Here is an 18177-nt window from a genome sequence, read left to right on the forward strand (position 1 = left end):
CCCATATGCAGTGATCAAAGAAGTAGCTTTTCAAAATAAAGTAGTAGATCTTAAGAACAACATAAAAGCCAGAAAGTAATGTTTCTTCACATTATAAACAATACTATACCATAAACCTCTAGGATAGAGATAGATAAAGACTTACATGCAGCTGTTAATACAACCACATATTTAAAAAATATTTTCACATACTTCCCCATTCTTGTTCATTTGATTGTAAGATGCTGGCCCGTACACATAAGCAAGGTAGAAAGGCAACATTAGCTTTATTTTGTTATCCATGATTCTAAAAGGTTCAATTTATATTTTCCATATTATATCCACATGGTCTTTCCAGTTTATGTAGAATATCCTAATTTTCCTCTTTCGGATATTCCTTTGCATATAGGATTCTATTCTTTTATCACTATACCTACAGAAATGGAATCTCAGTGACTCTGCAGTTTTTTTTAAAAAAAGGCATTAAACAGTTTTCCATTCTTCACTATTCAATATTCTTCACTATTACTATAGTAACTTTATTCATCTCTGAGGAAGCAGAGAGACTAATAGCCTAATACTAATATATTCTTTTATAAATGTATCCAATAGTTCAACTGATAACACAGATGTAAGGAGAAATGACACTTAAATGAAGATGTTTTCCTTGTTGTATTTTTGAAAAGAACTAAATCCTGAACTACCATAGAAATCTTTGGCACTTTGGAAGAACAATCTGCAACTGACATAGAAAGAGAAATTTTCCTTATCTACTGCACTGCAAAAAAATTTAGTAGAGACAACCATTTAAAAATATATATACTTTAAAAAAAAAGCTTTTCCAGTAATCCAGAAGTGAGCCAACTGCTATTCAAAACGTGGAGTGGGCTTTTTCAGTACAACTTGCACTTTAGAGAATAAATCAGTGCTGGAAAAGTTTTTCTTCTACATTGCTGTCTTGAATACCACTAGCTTCTCTTCTGCTCAGACGTTAATGCCAATAGTCTCTTGCTAAGCAGGGCATTGTGCCGCTGAAGATATTCAATCACATCACCTTGTTTTTCAACTACTTCTTCCAAACTTGAGATTTCTCTGAAAAGCAAAAATATAAAATAAAATCATACCATCATCCTAATTACATTTTCTTTTGCTGTTTTAACTTATTTCAAAAAGGTTGTTCTTCCCAGAGTCATGCTGGCTCAGGAATTCTGGGAGTTGAAGTCCACATAGTTCCCCACCCCTGCTCTAAAAGGGGGCTGTCAAACTCCTGGCCCATTGGCTGGATGTGGCATGTGCTGGCCATGCCCACGGCCGGTTTAGTGAAGGGGGTGGGGCAAGATGTCACGCGATGCCGCTGTGACAACATGAGTTTGACACTCCTGCTCTAGAACAATGAATCATGAAGTAATGTATCAAACTCTCAGGACTTCAAAAACACAGGAGTCAGTGCTAAGGATTTATTCAAGTTCAGCAAATTTTATACAAGTACCTAAATCCAACTTCTGAGGTAACTTGATTAGGATACGAATACATCTTCTCTTCTTCTATTATATCAGGTCTTGGCTTTGCTTGGTTAAAGTTGCTTACTTTCACTTTGAAAACAAAGAAAAGATCAAATGTATTCTGCTACTATCAAACTATATTCAATTAAAAACAAACTTTATTTATAGAAAAAAAATCTATTCTGTTTCCTCTACAAAATGGAACAGTTCAAAGCATTTAAATACAAAACAAAAAGCATAAGAAAAAAAAATGAGTTGTCTTATTATTCAGATCCAGAGAAAAATCAGAGAGCTCAAATGATAAAGTTAAATAAAATGACAGAATCCAAAGTTGATTTAAAAGGAATTTAGAACTCTTGTAGCATAAATAAATATTCTGCTTCCAAAGATAAAAATCCCTGCACATATTTCATTAAATATGCCTCTGAAGGTAATTAGTTATGAAAAAAAAATCACATCAAGCTAAATATTCACATGGATGGAAACAGTTCATTAGAAAGGTTTATCTCAAGATGTTTAGGGCTCTAACCAAATGCAAACAATTTAGCAATTCTAGAATATACCCCAATACAAGCAAGAGAATAGGAAGGTTTTTTTCTTTAGGCTTTTCTCTAAACAACAACAACAACCTTCATGGGCTACGAATAGTTGGCTTAAGTCAAAACATGCCATCTTAGGAGCAGGGAAAAAGAAACTCTACAATTGTGTGGTTATTTTTTCTTTATATAATACAATCAGGATCCTTTTTTCATGGCACGTTTATAAGGAAAAGGTATTGATATGTTATAACAACTGGAAAACTGGGATAATTTTTACTTATACAATAAAGGAAATTGAACCTCCCCCTACGCATGCCTGAAGATAAAAGTTTTCAATCAGTGTGTGCTACTTGCTCTAACATATGCCAGTGAAACTTGGGACACTAACCTCACAATCGATACAAAAGATGCAAATGGCGGAAAGAGCAATGGAAAGATACATGCTCGGCATTACAAGACAAGATAGAAAGACCTGCACACGGATTCAAGAACAAAAAAAGGATGCAATATCATCAAGAGAATAAAAGAATTGAAATAGAAATGGGCTGGTCACATAGTAAGAATGGATGGCAGACATAGAATGGATCAAGGCAGTCATAGAATGGATCCCACTTTGTAAGAAGTGTCCATGAAAGAGACCTAAAACAAGATGGATCAATGACATCAGCAAGTATTGTGGGCCCAACCCCAATTGACAAAGGACAAGATACTCAGGACTGACAAGATACTCAGGACTGTATTGGTTTTAAAACATGTGTAAGAGGCCTTCATCCTGAAGTGGATAGACAATGGCTAAAATGACGATGATGATTCTGGGTAAATGTGGAATACATCTTTTGGAGAAATCTAGAGCAGGGGTGTCAAACTGGCAGCCCAGAGGCTGGATGTGTTATGCGTAGCCACGCCCACCCCAGCTGTGTGAAGGGAGAAAACGTTGCAATACGTTACGTGATAGCAAAGTGACGGCATGAGTTTGACACCTAAGAGAACAGGACCTGTTTTGGCATTTCATCAGTTTTCTTCCCCATCAAATAAAAAGGAAGGAGGAGCGGAAAACAGTGGCATCAATATCTTTCTCCTCTGCTCCAGAAAATAATATGGGAAATGGGAACCATAGGCAAAATCTTCCAGCCTGCTTTGTGCCAATAAGAAAACAAACAATCAAACAAAGCTTATTTGTTATCGGTGAGCAGAAATGGGTGAAATGGCTGAGCAAGGGGATTGCTAGGTAATTTGTCATGTGAATGCAACCATAATATATGATTATCTACCAGGAAATTCAATGAAAAAAGAAAAGAAAATTGAGACATGTATTAACAGGGAAAGATCATGTCTCCATTTCAGCTATTTTTATACTTCATAGCAAGCTAAGTATTCATTTGTTAATGCAGAGAAAACCCTTGTCAATTATTTGTGCAATGGGATATTTTGTTAGGAAATATGGAGGTGTGGCTTATGTACCATTCTTACTCTAAATCAAAGATTGGGCTCCTATTTAATTCTGTTTATTTTTTGAAAGGAGCATTAAGATGCAGTTTGGTATGAATTAAAGCAGATATGCTTGTTGAGTTGATGGGTAATGTATTCCCATACATTGTGGGAAGGGGGCGGAAGATCTGGCTAGGAAAAACTCTATAAAATTATCATCATTCACATCCAATATTTGGTTCTGCAAATATGTTTTCAGAATGAATGCTTGAATACTCCTTAGCCTTTAGCCAAAAGAGGGTTAGCAAACATACTGGAGAAGATTGTTTTTATTTATTTATTGGTCCCACATCAACACAATGCCTCATTCTCATCTACTCAATCAACAGCTCTGTGTGAACAGAAAAACTCTTCCAATCTCTACTGGAATTGCTTTACTAGGCCACCTGCTATGTAGGAAGAGGGCTGCATGACTGATCAGAGGAATATTTAAAGCAGGTGTGTCTACAAAGCTGTAAAAAGCTTTAGATGCATTTAGCTCTCAAGCTGCCTTAGAATTCAGGTATCAAAGCGTAGATCAGATTACCCCAAAGTACACATTCGAAACAATTGTCATTTAAGAGGTGCCTAAAGGTGGCGAGTGGAGCAGAATCATAAAAGATGGGTAGCTAGTGGTTTGGTAATAAAACAAAGCATTTTATTGTGCCATCTAAAAATAATATAACTATTTTTTTTCTGAAATAGACGATTGTAAATCAGATAAAGAGACAGATGAGGATGATTAACAACAATGTTCAGGAACAGAAGTAGAGAGAGTGGAATCGTGAGCATCTGCTGGGACACAAAAGATGAATTAACCACTGTGAGGAAAACTCCTGCTCCATTTATGTATTGTTATATTGCACATACGTGTGTAGGGACAAAACCTGCATTCATGACACACATTTCATCATTTTGTCAAAGCTGTTGATTCTTAGTTGAACATAGAATAATAGACTTGGAAGGAACCTTGGAGGTCTTCCAACCCCCTGCTCGAGCAGGAGACCCTATGCCAGCGATGGCGAACCTTTTTTGGCTCGCGTGCCATAACCGGGGGGAGCGCAGGGAGGTCATGTGCAGGCGTGCGGCACCCATAATGCAACGTGCGACCCCCACAGTGCGCATGCGTGCACTACAGGCGCAACCTCCCCATTTTGTCATGCTTTTTTCACCCTCCCCAGGCTCCAGAGGCTTTAAAGGAGCATGGGGAGGGCGAAAACAGCCTCCCCCCCCGAAAGCCCTCCGGAGGCTTCAGGGACCTTCAGGAGGCTTCCCTGAAGCCTCGGGAGCAGTCAAAATGACCTTCCGAGCAAACCGTAAATCACTTCAGGTTTGCTCGGAGGGTCATTTTGAGTGCTCCGAAGGCTTCAGGGACCCTCAGGAGGCTTCCCTGAAGCCTCCAGAGAAGTCAAAACCAGCCTCAGAGCAAACAGGAAGTCCGTTCCCGAACTTCCAGTTTGCCTGTAGGGCTGGTTTTTTGCGCTCCGGAGGCTTCAGGGAAGCTCATAAAGCCTCCGGAGGGCCTCTGGGGAGGCAGGGGGGGCTCTTTTCGCCCTCCCCAGGCTCCTATAAAGCCTCTGGAGCCTGGGGAGGGCGAAAAATGGCTTTAAAAAAGGGTGAACTGATAAATGGCTCCGCGTGCCACCTGTGGCACGCGTGCCATAGGTTCACCATCACTGCCCTATGCCATTTCAGACAAACAGAACTAAAGACACATAAAAGATTAGCCAATGTACTGTCCTACATATTTACAGCGATTTGTGTGCTGTCCATGCACATTGCCAGTGAAAATCAGTATCACTGACCAGGAAGTAATAAAGGAAAACATTGAAGAGGAGTAGAAGAAAGTAAAAAACAAACAAACAACTGTGTAGATGAACAACATAGATTCTATGGTTAGAGCAGGGGTGTCCAAACTTGGGAACTTTAAGACTTGTGGACTTCAACTCCCAGAATTCCCCAGCCAGCGGCTGGCTGGGGAATTCTGGGAGTTGAAGTCCACAAGTCTTAAAGTTCCCAAGTTTGGACACCCCTGGGTTAGAGGGAGGTCTGGATTCAAAGGGCAAAAGGGGATCCTGCTTTGCTTTTTGAATTTGGATCTCTGCACAGACTTATTACATACAGTAGTAAAGCATTAATGGGCCAGGATGCCCAGCATGGTTCTTGTGGAGCCCTTTTGAATTTTCAATAATTCTACATAAATATGACCTACATGTTGAGAATCATTTTCTTCAATAAACAAATTAACAAGTATGTTTTTGATTCATACATACTTTTAGGAGTTGTGTGGAAATAGGATCATGTTTTAAATCATATTTATGCAGAAATATTGAAAATTCAAAAGGATTCACAAGCTTCTAAGCCCCACTCTATATATTTAGCTACTTCAAAGTGCTCTTTTGCTTCCATTACACTTACAAAGATGCCTAGCTAAAATCTATCTTTATGTTGTTATTGCGTATTAAATGAGACATTACCCGTCACATACTTTTTTGTTCTAGGATCTAAATTTTATTTCTTTCATTGTAAACAGTGGGAGACTCTGTACGGGTCAAAGAAACAGAAAAAACAGCAAGTCCAATACAAAGCCACAATACTCGAAAGCCAACTCCTTTGAAACAGCAGTTTACAGATTATTCACATACACCTTAACTCTTTAAAATACAGATTCGCTAGCATGGCTTGAAAATAATAGCATGGTGTCATTTTTGTCTTCTTTGCTGCAATAACTTATAGAATTATCTTACTTTACTGTCAAATGCTACATTCTCTGACAGTTTTAGCTTTTTTCATCCTAAGAAAGAGACCGGAGAATTTTATTATTCTTATAGGACTACATCTTGTGCTTGAGTCTTTCTAACAATCTCTGAATTGTGCAAATATATCTTGCAATATGTATTTTGCTCTTTCCTTCCTCAGCTTCCATGTACCCAGTAAGAAATAAAGAGCCTTGAACTATTCATGAAGAGATGTAGCTGCTTATCAGTGCCAGGCAAAAAGCTTCTCAAAGCAGCTGCTTTGCCACAAAAGATGGCTCTCACTGCCAAGGGAAGAATTTCTTTATCAACAGCTGCATTTTGTATGCTCTATTTTTGTGCTGCACACTGCCCCAAGCCCTTGGGATACACCAGCTTAAAAGTTGAAAGATGTAAGTGTCATGCAAACAATTGCAGCTTGCAGTTCCACCACCACAAAAGTTAAGTTCAGTAACATCCGCATCCTTGTCCTCTTCTAAAGTTAACCATTTTTTCCCCAAATGTATTAAATTACATACTTTTTCTCAGCATCATATAGAATAACACTGAAAGGAAATCAGTGGTATGATTTCTGATAATATAAATATTAGGATGACAGCTTGTAATTTTTTTTTGTGGCCCTCTTAAATCAAATTCATGTTAAAATAATACTTTAAAAACAGAAGGAGAGTGGGTGGCTTAATCACCCCAACAAGGCAAAGAAACAATTCTCACCTGTGTAGACAACCAGACATATCAATGAACATATCAATTCCATAGCCAAGATTCCCAGCATGAAGCAGAGATACATTTTGTTGTGATTAGGAAACGAATGTTGCAGTGACACTATCAGCAATAAAGCCACATTTCCTATTAAAAACAAACAGGACACATTAGAAACAGAAATCTGTTCAGTTTCTCCCACAAAGCCACATTGGTTGAAAGTCAAGATCTTGTGATGACCACTAAAACAGTGAAGGATAGTCTAGAATTTTCCAAATATAGCTCAAAATTAACCCTTCTATTTAAATAACAATGATGCAATAACTTTAAACCAGATTGTATGCAACAGATAACCTTGATCAATAGGCCATTAAAATAAATGATACACAGCTCACTCTAATGACCCAAAATAGAAATAAACAGAAAATGAATTAACTGTCTGCAGGGCTAGGGCGTGAATTCAATTACTCCCTTCATTATGCCTTCCAGAACAATTCAGTCACCATTGATTAACTGTGTGAAGATCCTAGATTAATCTTTACAGTAGTGGGCTAGACTTACTGGAATGATATATACTATTTATTTTGATTGGATTTACACCAGTCCCACACCAGCTTTCGGGAGTAATATTATGAACATATATAAGGCTATTCTGGGTCAAATTAATATACAGATTAACTGGGTACTGTCTAATCAATGGCATCTTTCATCAACCATAGCTCAATTCTTTCTAGGATGTTTTTTTTTATCTTGGCCTTTTAGGTCTTTTAGGGATGTGATGATTTTAACAATCACTACAATCATTTGCTCTCAGTATCCAAATGTAAGAGCACATTACCACTGTATTCTTTTGTGTAATGTGAAATGTTGTTGTTGTTGTTATTCCCCTCCAGGATCTTCTTGTATCAGTTCTGCCTTATACATACAGAATTGTACAGGTTCTGCTTGTTATACAGGTGTCTGCTTGTTTGAGCTGGGCTGCTGGGATGACCTTTATATTTTGGGATGACTGTACTGAGAAAAAAAACCCCACTCTGGCTGTACCTTACCATCCTTCTCAAGAACACCCACCCCATAAGGATGAGACAGCATAGAAGGATTTATAAGTGAAATGATCATTAGCATTACGTAAAAGGACAATATTTTTTTCCCCACAGGAGCATATACACAAGCACTAGATCTTCAAGAGAATGCATCATCTGTTTAAATCGTTATCAGCCATCTTGTCAATTTTTCTGTCGCTAGAGCTCTATCTAGTGGCCCCATTCTAGTGGTGCACATCTAACATGACTACAGATATACATCAATCTGTAGGTTGTTGATTGGTTCAAACTGCAATTTGGGTATTACAAAATGTTACAAATACTGAAATGCCAGATGCTTAATTTAGAAATAAAAAAAAATTCATTACAGAATAAGTAAACTTCTTTCCAAAAGGTGCTCATTAACTTACTTTTTAATATATAGAAAGTTTTTTTTTTATTCTATCCAGTTAAGCAAGTTTAAGTTTACTGGACCCGTGTCCCTCCTGGTTGGTGCTGGCCTCCTGGGAGGGTTCACGAGGCTGGCTACTGGGACTGGTGAACGCTTCGTTGGGGAGGGCCTGATGCCGGCCGCCTTGAAAGAGGCGGTGGTCAGGCCCCTGCTCAAGAAGCCTTCTCTGGACCCAAAGGAGCTAGCAAATTATCGTCCTGTCTCCAACCTTCCTTTTTTAGCGAAGGTTGTTGAGAGTGTGGTGGCTCAGCAGTTTCCGCGCCACCTGGAGGAAGCTGATTATCTAGACCCGCGCCAGTCCGGCTTCCGACCCGGTCACAGCACGGAGACGGCCTTGGTCGCGTTGGTGGATGATCTCTGGAGGGCAAAGGATGGGGGTTGTTCCTCCATCCTTGTCCTATTAGATCTCTCGGCGGCCTTCGATACCATCGACCATGGTATCCTATTGCGCCGGCTGGAGGGGTTGGGGGTTGGAGGCACCGTGCTACGGTGGTTCCGCTCCTACCTCTCTGGCCGGACGCAATGTGTGTTGACGGGGGAGCAGAGGTCGACCGCAAGGCCCCTCATTTGTGGGGTCCCTCAGGGGTCGATCCTCTCGCCTCTCCTGTTCAACATATATATGAAGCCGCTGGGCGAGATCATCCGTGGTTTTGGGGTGAGTTACCATCTGTACGCTGATGATACTCAGTTGTACATTTCCACCCCAAACCACCCCAACGAGGCTGTCGAAGTGATGGCCCGGTGTCTGGAAGCCGTACGGGTCTGGATGGATGACAACAGGCTCAGGCTCAACCCCTCCAAGACAGAGTGGCTGTGGTTCCCGGCTTCCCGATTCAATCAGCATACTCCATCGCTGACCATCGGGGATGAGCAATTAGCCCCGGTGGAAGGGGCGCGCAACTTGGGCGTCCTCCTTGATGATCGGCTGACCTTAGAAGATCACGTGGCGGCCGTGGCAAGGGGGGCGTTCCACCAGGTTCGCCTGGTGCGCCAGTTGCGGCCCCTTTTGGACCGGGAGGCCTTGCGCACAGTCACTCACGCGCTGGTGACGTCCCGCCTGGACTACTGTAACGCTCTCTACATGGGGCTCCCCTTGAGGTGCGCCCGGAGACTGCAGTTGGTCCAGAATGCAGCCGCGCGGGTTATTATGGGGAGATCGAGATTCTCCCATATAACACCTATCCTGCGCGAGCTGCACTGGCTTCCTGTGGCCTACCGGGTGCGCTTCAAGGTACTGGTTACCATCTTCAAAGCGCTCCATGGCACAGGGCCCAGTTACCTGCGGGATCGCGTCCTGCCCCATACATCCCTGCGACCCATTCGCTCACACAGAGAGGGGCTACTCCGGGTGCCGTCCTCTAGAGAGTGCCAGAGGGCGGTGCCCAGGAGTAGGGCCTTCTCTGTGGTGGGCCCTACCCTTTGGAATGACCTCCCCCCAGACATCCGGACAACAACCGACCTTCGCTCCTTCCGTATGAAGCTGAAGACCTACCTGTTTTGTCAAGCCGGCCTGGCATAACGTTACAATCTTGCCACCCCAGGTCATTTTATAATGGGAAATTTTGTTTTTTAAAGTTTTTAGAGTTTAATATTTTTGGGGTTTTAAATTTTGTAAGTATGCTTATTTATGGACTTATTTTTACCTCCTCTGCACGATATATGGTGCTATCTTGATTATTGCTCTGTACGTCGCCCCGAGTCCCTGTGGGGAGAGGGGGCGACTAATAAGTTCAATAAAATAAATAAATAAATAAATAAATAAATCTCTGTTGGCAAGTGTTAGTCCAGAGAAGATGTGCTACCAGGAGCATCAGATCATTTTTATTTATTGCAAGGTTCCATTGAACAGAATTTTGCAAGACTGAAACTATTCCTCTCCTTCTGTCTAATTGGTTCCTTCTGAAATGCTTCCCATCCTTTTCTCGCCACCTACAAACTAAATTGTCTCTTATCAGATGTTGCCCAGACTGCTAGTCTTCCTCCCACATGGTCACCCCCAACATTATCATATAAAATGGGAAAACTTGCAGCCACAACATTCTTCTCTTGTTTCATAATTAGATAATCAAGGAATAGAAATGTAACACATATAATTAAAGGTTAAGTTAGAAACATAAATTTAAAAATGAAAATAAGTGGTACTACCAAAAGAACAAATAATCTCTCCAGTTCGGTAAGATTGCATCTTTTAATTTAATACCAATTTAGTATTTGTTTTATGTTCAGAGTACATGCCATTTTACATCTAAATGCTACATGTACTACTTATTTCTACAAGCCAATGAAACTAAGATATGGTAATGATAAGAGTGGACTTATTGTCTTACTGTAGTGGACAGGATCTAAACCAATAGACCCAAGATAAAAGCTTTTAAGTAAATATTAATCTAGCTAATATAAACTATTTGACACCAGACTAGAGTATATTAAAAGTTGATAAACTTTCATCCTTGAAAGCAAGGCCAAAAGCCAATTTTTAAGGGATGTTTCAAACAATATCCTACATTTATTTTGTAGCAGATGACACAGTCCTAATGAAAAAGTGCCTTGATACATTCTTGATCTCTAGAGAATTAGGACGGCTGGTGTTACTGCAAACTTTCTATGCATGCAAAGAGGTTAAAAATACAGACATGATACTCATATCTGTGGAATTATTTACACATAGTGGGTCTGGTACAATTAAGACAGCACATAATCATTTTTCATAGTAGAAAATATGTGACCATTACTCAGCAGTGGCTCTGTTTGTAAGTACGCTGCAGTGTAAAATAAAATCATATTTTAAAAAGTTTTTTAAAAGTCTGAGCAGGATTTTATACTATGCATTTATAGCTATAAGAGTGACTTGTTTCAGTTACTAGAAGAAAAGTTGAAACTTATCAGAATGACATATATCAGGACAAAAATAAGTCACAAAAAATTCCACCCCAGATGTGTAACATCATTACTGCATACTGAAATACCTGAATTTAGATAGAAAACATTAATTAAATTAAGCATTATTTAAGTAAAATAACAAAATACGTTATGGCTCACCTGTTGACTGAATTAATAGGGGAACCCTTTTAAGATGTCTTGTGGTTCGGTAGATGCGGAGGTAACCTTTGCTTCTAGCTTTGCTGTGATGAAAGTGAATGTATCGTTCCAGGAACAGATGAAGCATCCAGAGAATTACCTTGGCAATCGTTATAGTAGTCTGCACTTTAAAAGGATAAGTGTAGTTTTCAGGGCACGTGTCTTCACTTGAATCAGCATAAGAACAAATCACTCCCGTCACAAATGCCAGCACAACGAAAGTAACCTAAAAAAAGAAAGATATTAAATAATTATATGCACTAATAAAGTATCAGTTAGGTTTCATACAAGCTATTTATTCCTATTAAGCATCTTTATTTTGTTTTTGTTGTGAGCTGAATTATTGTACTGTTTCAACTGGGAATGCCTGCATTTCCCGGTTCGGGAACAATATCACTATAACCCAATTCTAAGCATGCTAAAATGTTCTAATGCAAATGGGCACCCAAGATATAGTTGTGCACAGATTTAGGGCACTTTATAACAAGTTGAAGGGTCATAAAAAAGGTCGTAAGATTCAGCTTTGGTTTGCTTCAAGGAGTCATTCGGGTTGTTCAATGCATTCTTTAAATAGCACAAGGGCATTATGGAAAATCCCCAACTTATGTTTAGGTATGCTATTTCATTAAACTTTTCAAGACATCAGAGTTATTTTTTCTCAGTTCAGGAAGTCTGGATGTACACATGGGGCCAGTTTTCATTAGCCTGTTTCTGGCAAATGTTATGGCCAAAATTCCTATATAAAGTTTCTAACATGAAGCAGTAAATTAATGATAAATTTTGAGAGTCAACATTGTTTATTACAGTCAACATTCCAGTATTCAAGGAATATACCACAACACTACTGCCAGTACATGTGTACAGACACGGATTAAAAACTATTCAACATAAACTAGCAATAAAACATCAGGATTCTGGTATAGTTATCAAAAAGCTTTGGGATGATTGAAATTTATGATACTTAACATCCAACTGGCAAATTTAACTTGCAAATATGCATCCATTTTAAAACAAAAAAGTCTATTTAGGTGACTTGCAACTTATGACTTGAATTCAAAAACTGTCTTGCCGAAATATTAGAAATATTGAAACTTTCACTTCAGGGAAATAGGAACTCATTCAGAAAAGGGGAAATACAGTTTCTGCTTTATAATTTTTTTCACTTGTTGTAATCTGTCCCGAACATAATGAAGGTATCCTCTATACATACACATACACTGAAGCATATCTCTCTTTTATTACACCCACGATACTGCTTGGCATATGCTGAAACTGTTTTGATCACTCTATTTCATTTTCTTAATAGTTAATAGTCAGTAAGGAGACCTGGCAATTCAGATCCCATTACTGGAAGAATAACAAAAGCTAGCTTTATTAGTTTATGGCACTAGAAATAGGAATCTTCTGCACACTCCATTTTGTGTTTAATTTTCTCAGTTGAGATGTGATTCCCACACTGAAAGTTGACAAAACTCTAACAGTAAATACAGTGTATCTCAGTACTCAACATAAATTGGTTCTGAGAGGCACACTGAGTACTACAAAACCTAAGGGTCAAACAAACAAGGTGACTTCCCACTTTGTTTTGGCTGGAAAGAACTTTGTCCTTTTTCCTAACATGGCCAACTTCCTGCCCACCCTCTGTGGTAGTCCCCCTCTTCCTTTTGCTGTGTTGAATACCAACGAAACAATGGGTACCAGGACAACCTTTTCACATCAAAATGCATCGAGTATCAAATTCAACAAGTTCTGAAGCAGTCGAATACTGAGAGGTACCATTGTAATATTGATGGGGCAAGACTTTGTTAAAGGATACTAGATGTCTCTGCCACTTTTAAAGGACCAAGAAGAAAACATTGAGATAAATGTCTTTCTGCTGGGGAAAGAGCAATTTAGGTGGTAGAGAAAAAAGTTAGTATTCCTAATTTGTTGGTTAGCTAAGTGAAATAGACACGCTTTACCACTGGTCTTCAAGCAAGCTAAGCTGATCTTTTGCATAAGTTCACATTTATTATTTTTATTTCAACTTACATGCAAAAGCAATAAAACATTGGCAACAAAGACTGTAGGTATAGGATGGAACTCTGGATGAAGCCTGGAATGTAATGTATGGCGTGGAAGAAGTGGTGCATCAAGTAGAGAATCATCATCCATACTCTGTGTTACCTCCAAGGACCCCTGAAACAAATGATATATTTTTTAAACCAGAAATTCAAAATAACTTTTTATAGTATGCAGAAATCAATTATGCTATTTCTGCAAGTTGTCTCACATTAGAAAGAGCCGTACATTTCAAAAAGCAAAATATTTCCAACAAAATCCTATGTGTTTACTTAGATATCCCCTATTAGGCTAAATAGGATTTAACGTCATCTACAGAGAATTATAGTTATCATGTAATTTTAGAACTACCCCAGATTATAGCAATGAAGGTTTGGAGTATAGGAAAAGACCTCCCCTTCCCAAGAAAATGTTGCTATAAAAACAGTATAAATCCAAATAAAATATTTACCTCAGCATCCATTAATAACATCCTCAGGCGTCCTTACTCTTTACACTGTATATAATCCCTCCCTGCGAGAAGCAATTTGATTTATTTAAATCTATATGTGACCTTAAAGAACAATATTTTAACACACTAGGAACTTTTTATTAAGAAGCATGTTTACCATTTTCAGATCCTTCAAGTATAACATTAATTAAATACATTTCCCTTAACTTTGAGACTCATCTTTTCAGGATATTTTTATTTTGAATTCTGCAAACCTCCCTTTGAAACACAGAATTAGGTGTGTTTCTAATTAGGATTTTTTTCTAATTAACTTATTTAAAATTTAAGTTTTATAACCTTGGACAAAAAATAAATAAAAATCCATATAATACATATTAATATGTCAACAAACAGCTGACAACGAAGTACATAATCTTTGTACAAGGAAGCCAACACAAGAGTATTGAATACATTAAATTGAATACAGACCTGAAAATGCTACTTTTGTGTATATTTTTCAATATAAAATCTTTTTTAAATTTGTTTACCATTAACAATTGCAAGCATTTTTTTTCATTCTCAATATATTCTTTCAACTGGAGCAAAAAAACCTTTAAAATGTGCTCAGTTTTCCCATTCAATTTAACATGATCAGAAATAATCAAAGCAAAAATGTCAAGTGAATAGCTGAGTATAACTGAAGCTTTTCTGTGAATAAATCTCCATAAATATACTTTATTATTTGTTCATTTTTATGCAGCCACCTCAAACAAATTCATTTCCTTCTGGGCGGAATAAATATATTTAAGCTAAAAAAGATTTTAGATACTGTTGGCCAGGGAGGTATTTTCTAAATGTATTAATATAAAACCATGATCTTAGGATTTTAGAACAAAAAGTATACACTAGCATTTAACCATTTCTCCTATTTGTGCTATAGTAATACGTTTTGTTTCTAATAAAAACAACATTTTGAATTGGAATGTAGGCATCATGGAAGTTATATTTTCAAATAAAGCAAGTCAATCACTATTGAAGAGAAACAGCATGGTCTTCAGAATCAAGGTAGTTGGTATTTGGGAAAACTGTCTGGTTTTCAGGGGCATCCTTATATTTCAGACTTTATAAAAGACTATACCAACTCTGTAGTTCAATATTAACAGGAAGTAGGAGGCACAGTGGTTCAGTAGTTTAAAGGGGAAGGACTGTGATGGTTTGAGACCTAGCGTTTTCTGTGGCAGGGTCATGTGCCTCTGCTTCTGCCATCCTAGCAGTTTGAAAGCATGTTAAATGCAAATAGGTACCACTTTGGGGGGGGGGGAACTGCGCTAACTGCGCTAAACCCAACCAGTGCCTGACCTCGTCTGGATGCAATGCCTGACCCCAAGCTTGTTTGCTCACTGTGGTGCACTATGGATGGCACGTGAGCATGAAACAAACAGATTAGCAGTCTTAGGCAGTCAAACAACCACTCTGCATTAACACAGTATTAGTCTCCTAGCTAATGTACTATCGCTGTACGCTAAATAAAATAATGGGAAGTAGTAAGAAGTCAGTTTTAAGAGGGCTAACAATGTAACCAGTGGTGGGATACGACCGGTACAGGCACCGTTCCGCCCACCCGCCTGCTCATGCTCCTTTCCTGTATTTGAGCTCTTTGGGGCTTCTACGTATGCGCACGGTGCCTGCGTGCTGAGCAGCTGGAGAATTGCTGGCGGTAAATATGCATGTACGCACTGCATGCATGTGTTGCACATGTTCATGTGGTGGATGCCCGGCCCCATTGCACCATACCGGTTGCAACGGGATCAGGAACCCACCACGGAATGTAACATATAGATGTCTATTGAAATGTATATCCTATTGGATAAAATTTATATGTAGGCTCAAAACATAATTCATCTTAATTTCACATGTTTCACCTTCCATAGAGAAAGAGACCAACTTATCATTCCTGACAGACAAAGGAAGAAAGCTAATCAGTTCTAGTCAGCATGACCAATAATGAAGAAAAGTCAATTCTAATAGCTGGTGACTAATGTATCTTTAATCAATGTATTGCACTCTTTTTTAATTACAAAATTGTTTTTCAAATACATAATTAAATTTTAGAAAGCTAGGGCAAGACACAGAAAGCAACCCTTATTTTGACAGAAAGGTTAACATCCTGCACAGAACTTATTTTCAATGCCAGAATCAGTCACAGCAGATAGGCAAACAGAATCATCTCCAGCATCTTTAGTTCTGTCTCTAAATCAATTATTGATCCTACTGAAATCCTAGCAAACTATGTGCAAATTCATATTTGTGTTTGTGCGTATGTGTGTGGAGTGGTGGTGGTGGTTAATCCTGACCTTTTATATTTGTGCTCAAGACCAGTTTTATAAATGTTGGTAGAACATAAAACAAAGCTTGATTTACCTAACAATGCTTCTGGCATTTTAACATCAGCATTTTGGTAAAAAGGATTTCAAGCCAAAATAGGGAAAGGAGGAAAACCTAGGATATTAAGCATAACTATAACTAACAATGAGGACATTTAATCAATGAAATAGATTGACTTCAGAGGTTGTAGGTGCTTGCTTCATCGCTGGAGGTTTTTAAAGAAGAAACAGTCCCTTGTCTGAAATGGTAGAGGATCTCCTGCTTGAGCAGGGGGTTGGACTAGAAGACCTCCAAGGCCCCTTCCTGCTCTATTCTGACTATGCCAGGCACAAATTCATCCCCGTCACATCCATGCTTCAGTTCACACGTCCAGGGTTTGGCTCACTAGATTGTGTGAAAAGGTCCTGGAAGGTCCTACTAAAATTAACTCCAAGATCTTGCCAAGCAAAATATACCCTCTGTCTCCAAAGAGAAATGAAAGAAAACCACCGCCATCACATGATAGTAACGAGACGACTTCATGCTGGGGCTCTCCAAACACGAGACCAGCCCTCCCGGTATATCCCTCAAGTAGTATAGGATCATTATATTTGGTTGGCATCGACAGCAGCCGCACTCAGATTCGTTTGTAGAGCGTCGGGCTGAGGGCAATAACCGAGCGAGGGGAGGGGGTGTCAGGGCGAGCCTAAGCCGATTGTTCCAAAACAGTGTTTCCCAACCTTGGCAACTTGAAGGTGCCCGGACTTCAACTCCCAGAGTTCCCCAGCCAGCTTGAAGTCCGGACATCTTCAAGTTGCCATGGTTGGGAAACACTGCTCTAAAACCTCGGGAGTCTGAACCCCTTTAACTGTGTGCAAACCCCGCACCGTCGCCCCTTTCCCGACACAAGGCTCGCCGTCCATAGGAGCGTCCCTAGTAACCTAACAAACACTATATTCACGCCAGTACTCACGTTATCCAGAGAGCGCAACTGCCGCCGCCCTCCTGAAGCCGAAGCTCCCGCCATGGTGGGCTGCTCCCGCAGCTGCTTCCGGTGCCCCGCCCCCTTCGTTGCAAGAAAGGAAACACCCCGCCTCCTCGCTCTCGGGGGCGACGTTGCGCAACCTCGACTTTTGGGTCCACTCCAAAGCCCCGCCCACTTTCTATGGGCGCTGTTATTGGAGGCGCGTGGCTCTTAAAATAACCGCCTCTCTCGAGGGACCCGCCTCCCGCAAGCGTAGTACGCTATTCTGCCTGAGGGCCGTTCGGTTTGCCTCAGCTCCCTTTTACCTGGGCAACTTCCTTTTACCTGCCGGCTACGCGTTTGAGGCGGGTGGGCTCCTTCCGATTTTCAGGCAGGGGGAGCCCTAAGCGACGGAGAGCAGGAGGATAAAATGGACCAAAACGCGTTTCTGAAAGAAAAACAACTTAGTCTTGTCATAACTAAGAGAACAACACGACAATGAACGCAGTTGCTGATTTGTTTGTCCTACGCATCTGGCCATGAGGCGTTTAAGCGTGACCCCTTAGCTCCATCTCGTACCTAGCCCCTGAGTTATAACATAATATAGAATAAAGTTGGAAGGGACCTCAGAAGTCTTCTAGTCCAACTCCTTGCTCAAGCAGGAGATCCTATATCATTTCAGACAAATAGTTAGCTTTAGTCATCAATAATTGTACTGGACTAACACGTTTCTCCTTGTTCTGACATTATTTAAGAGACCTATGTCAGCCTCGAAGGCAAAATGCACTAATATTTCCAGGCAGTTGCCTTCTGAAATTGTGGGTGGTCCACAACTGAAATA

At 39.7% G+C, this 18177-nt stretch overlaps 1 protein-coding gene across 2 annotated transcripts; it reads right to left on the minus strand.

Moving 5' to 3' along the window:
* Nucleotides 1-242: 242 nt before the first annotated feature.
* On the minus strand, nucleotides 243-17597 carry TMEM192 (transmembrane protein 192). 2 transcript variants are annotated; one of them, XM_081959774.1, is made up of 7 exons: nucleotides 17346-17465; nucleotides 14030-14091; nucleotides 13549-13695; nucleotides 11479-11743; nucleotides 6958-7092; nucleotides 1469-1571; nucleotides 243-1071 (listed from the first exon to the last, which is right to left on the minus strand). In XM_081959774.1, the coding sequence occupies exons 2-7, from the start codon at nucleotides 14048-14050 to the stop codon at nucleotides 948-950; spliced, it is 795 nt and encodes a 264-aa protein (XP_081815900.1). In that variant the 5' UTR covers nucleotides 14051-14091; nucleotides 17346-17465; the 3' UTR covers nucleotides 243-947. The 2 variants fall into 2 exon arrangements, with proteins under 2 accessions (XP_081815900.1, XP_081815899.1); XM_081959773.1 differs by lacking the exon at nucleotides 14030-14091 and having other exon boundaries at nucleotides 17346-17597.
* Nucleotides 17598-18177: the final 580 nt, after the last annotated feature.

The sequence above is a fragment of the Natrix helvetica genome (genome assembly GCF_964273705.1).
Source record: "Natrix helvetica genome assembly, chromosome: 7".
Lineage (NCBI taxonomy): Eukaryota > Metazoa > Chordata > Lepidosauria > Squamata > Natricidae > Natrix > Natrix helvetica.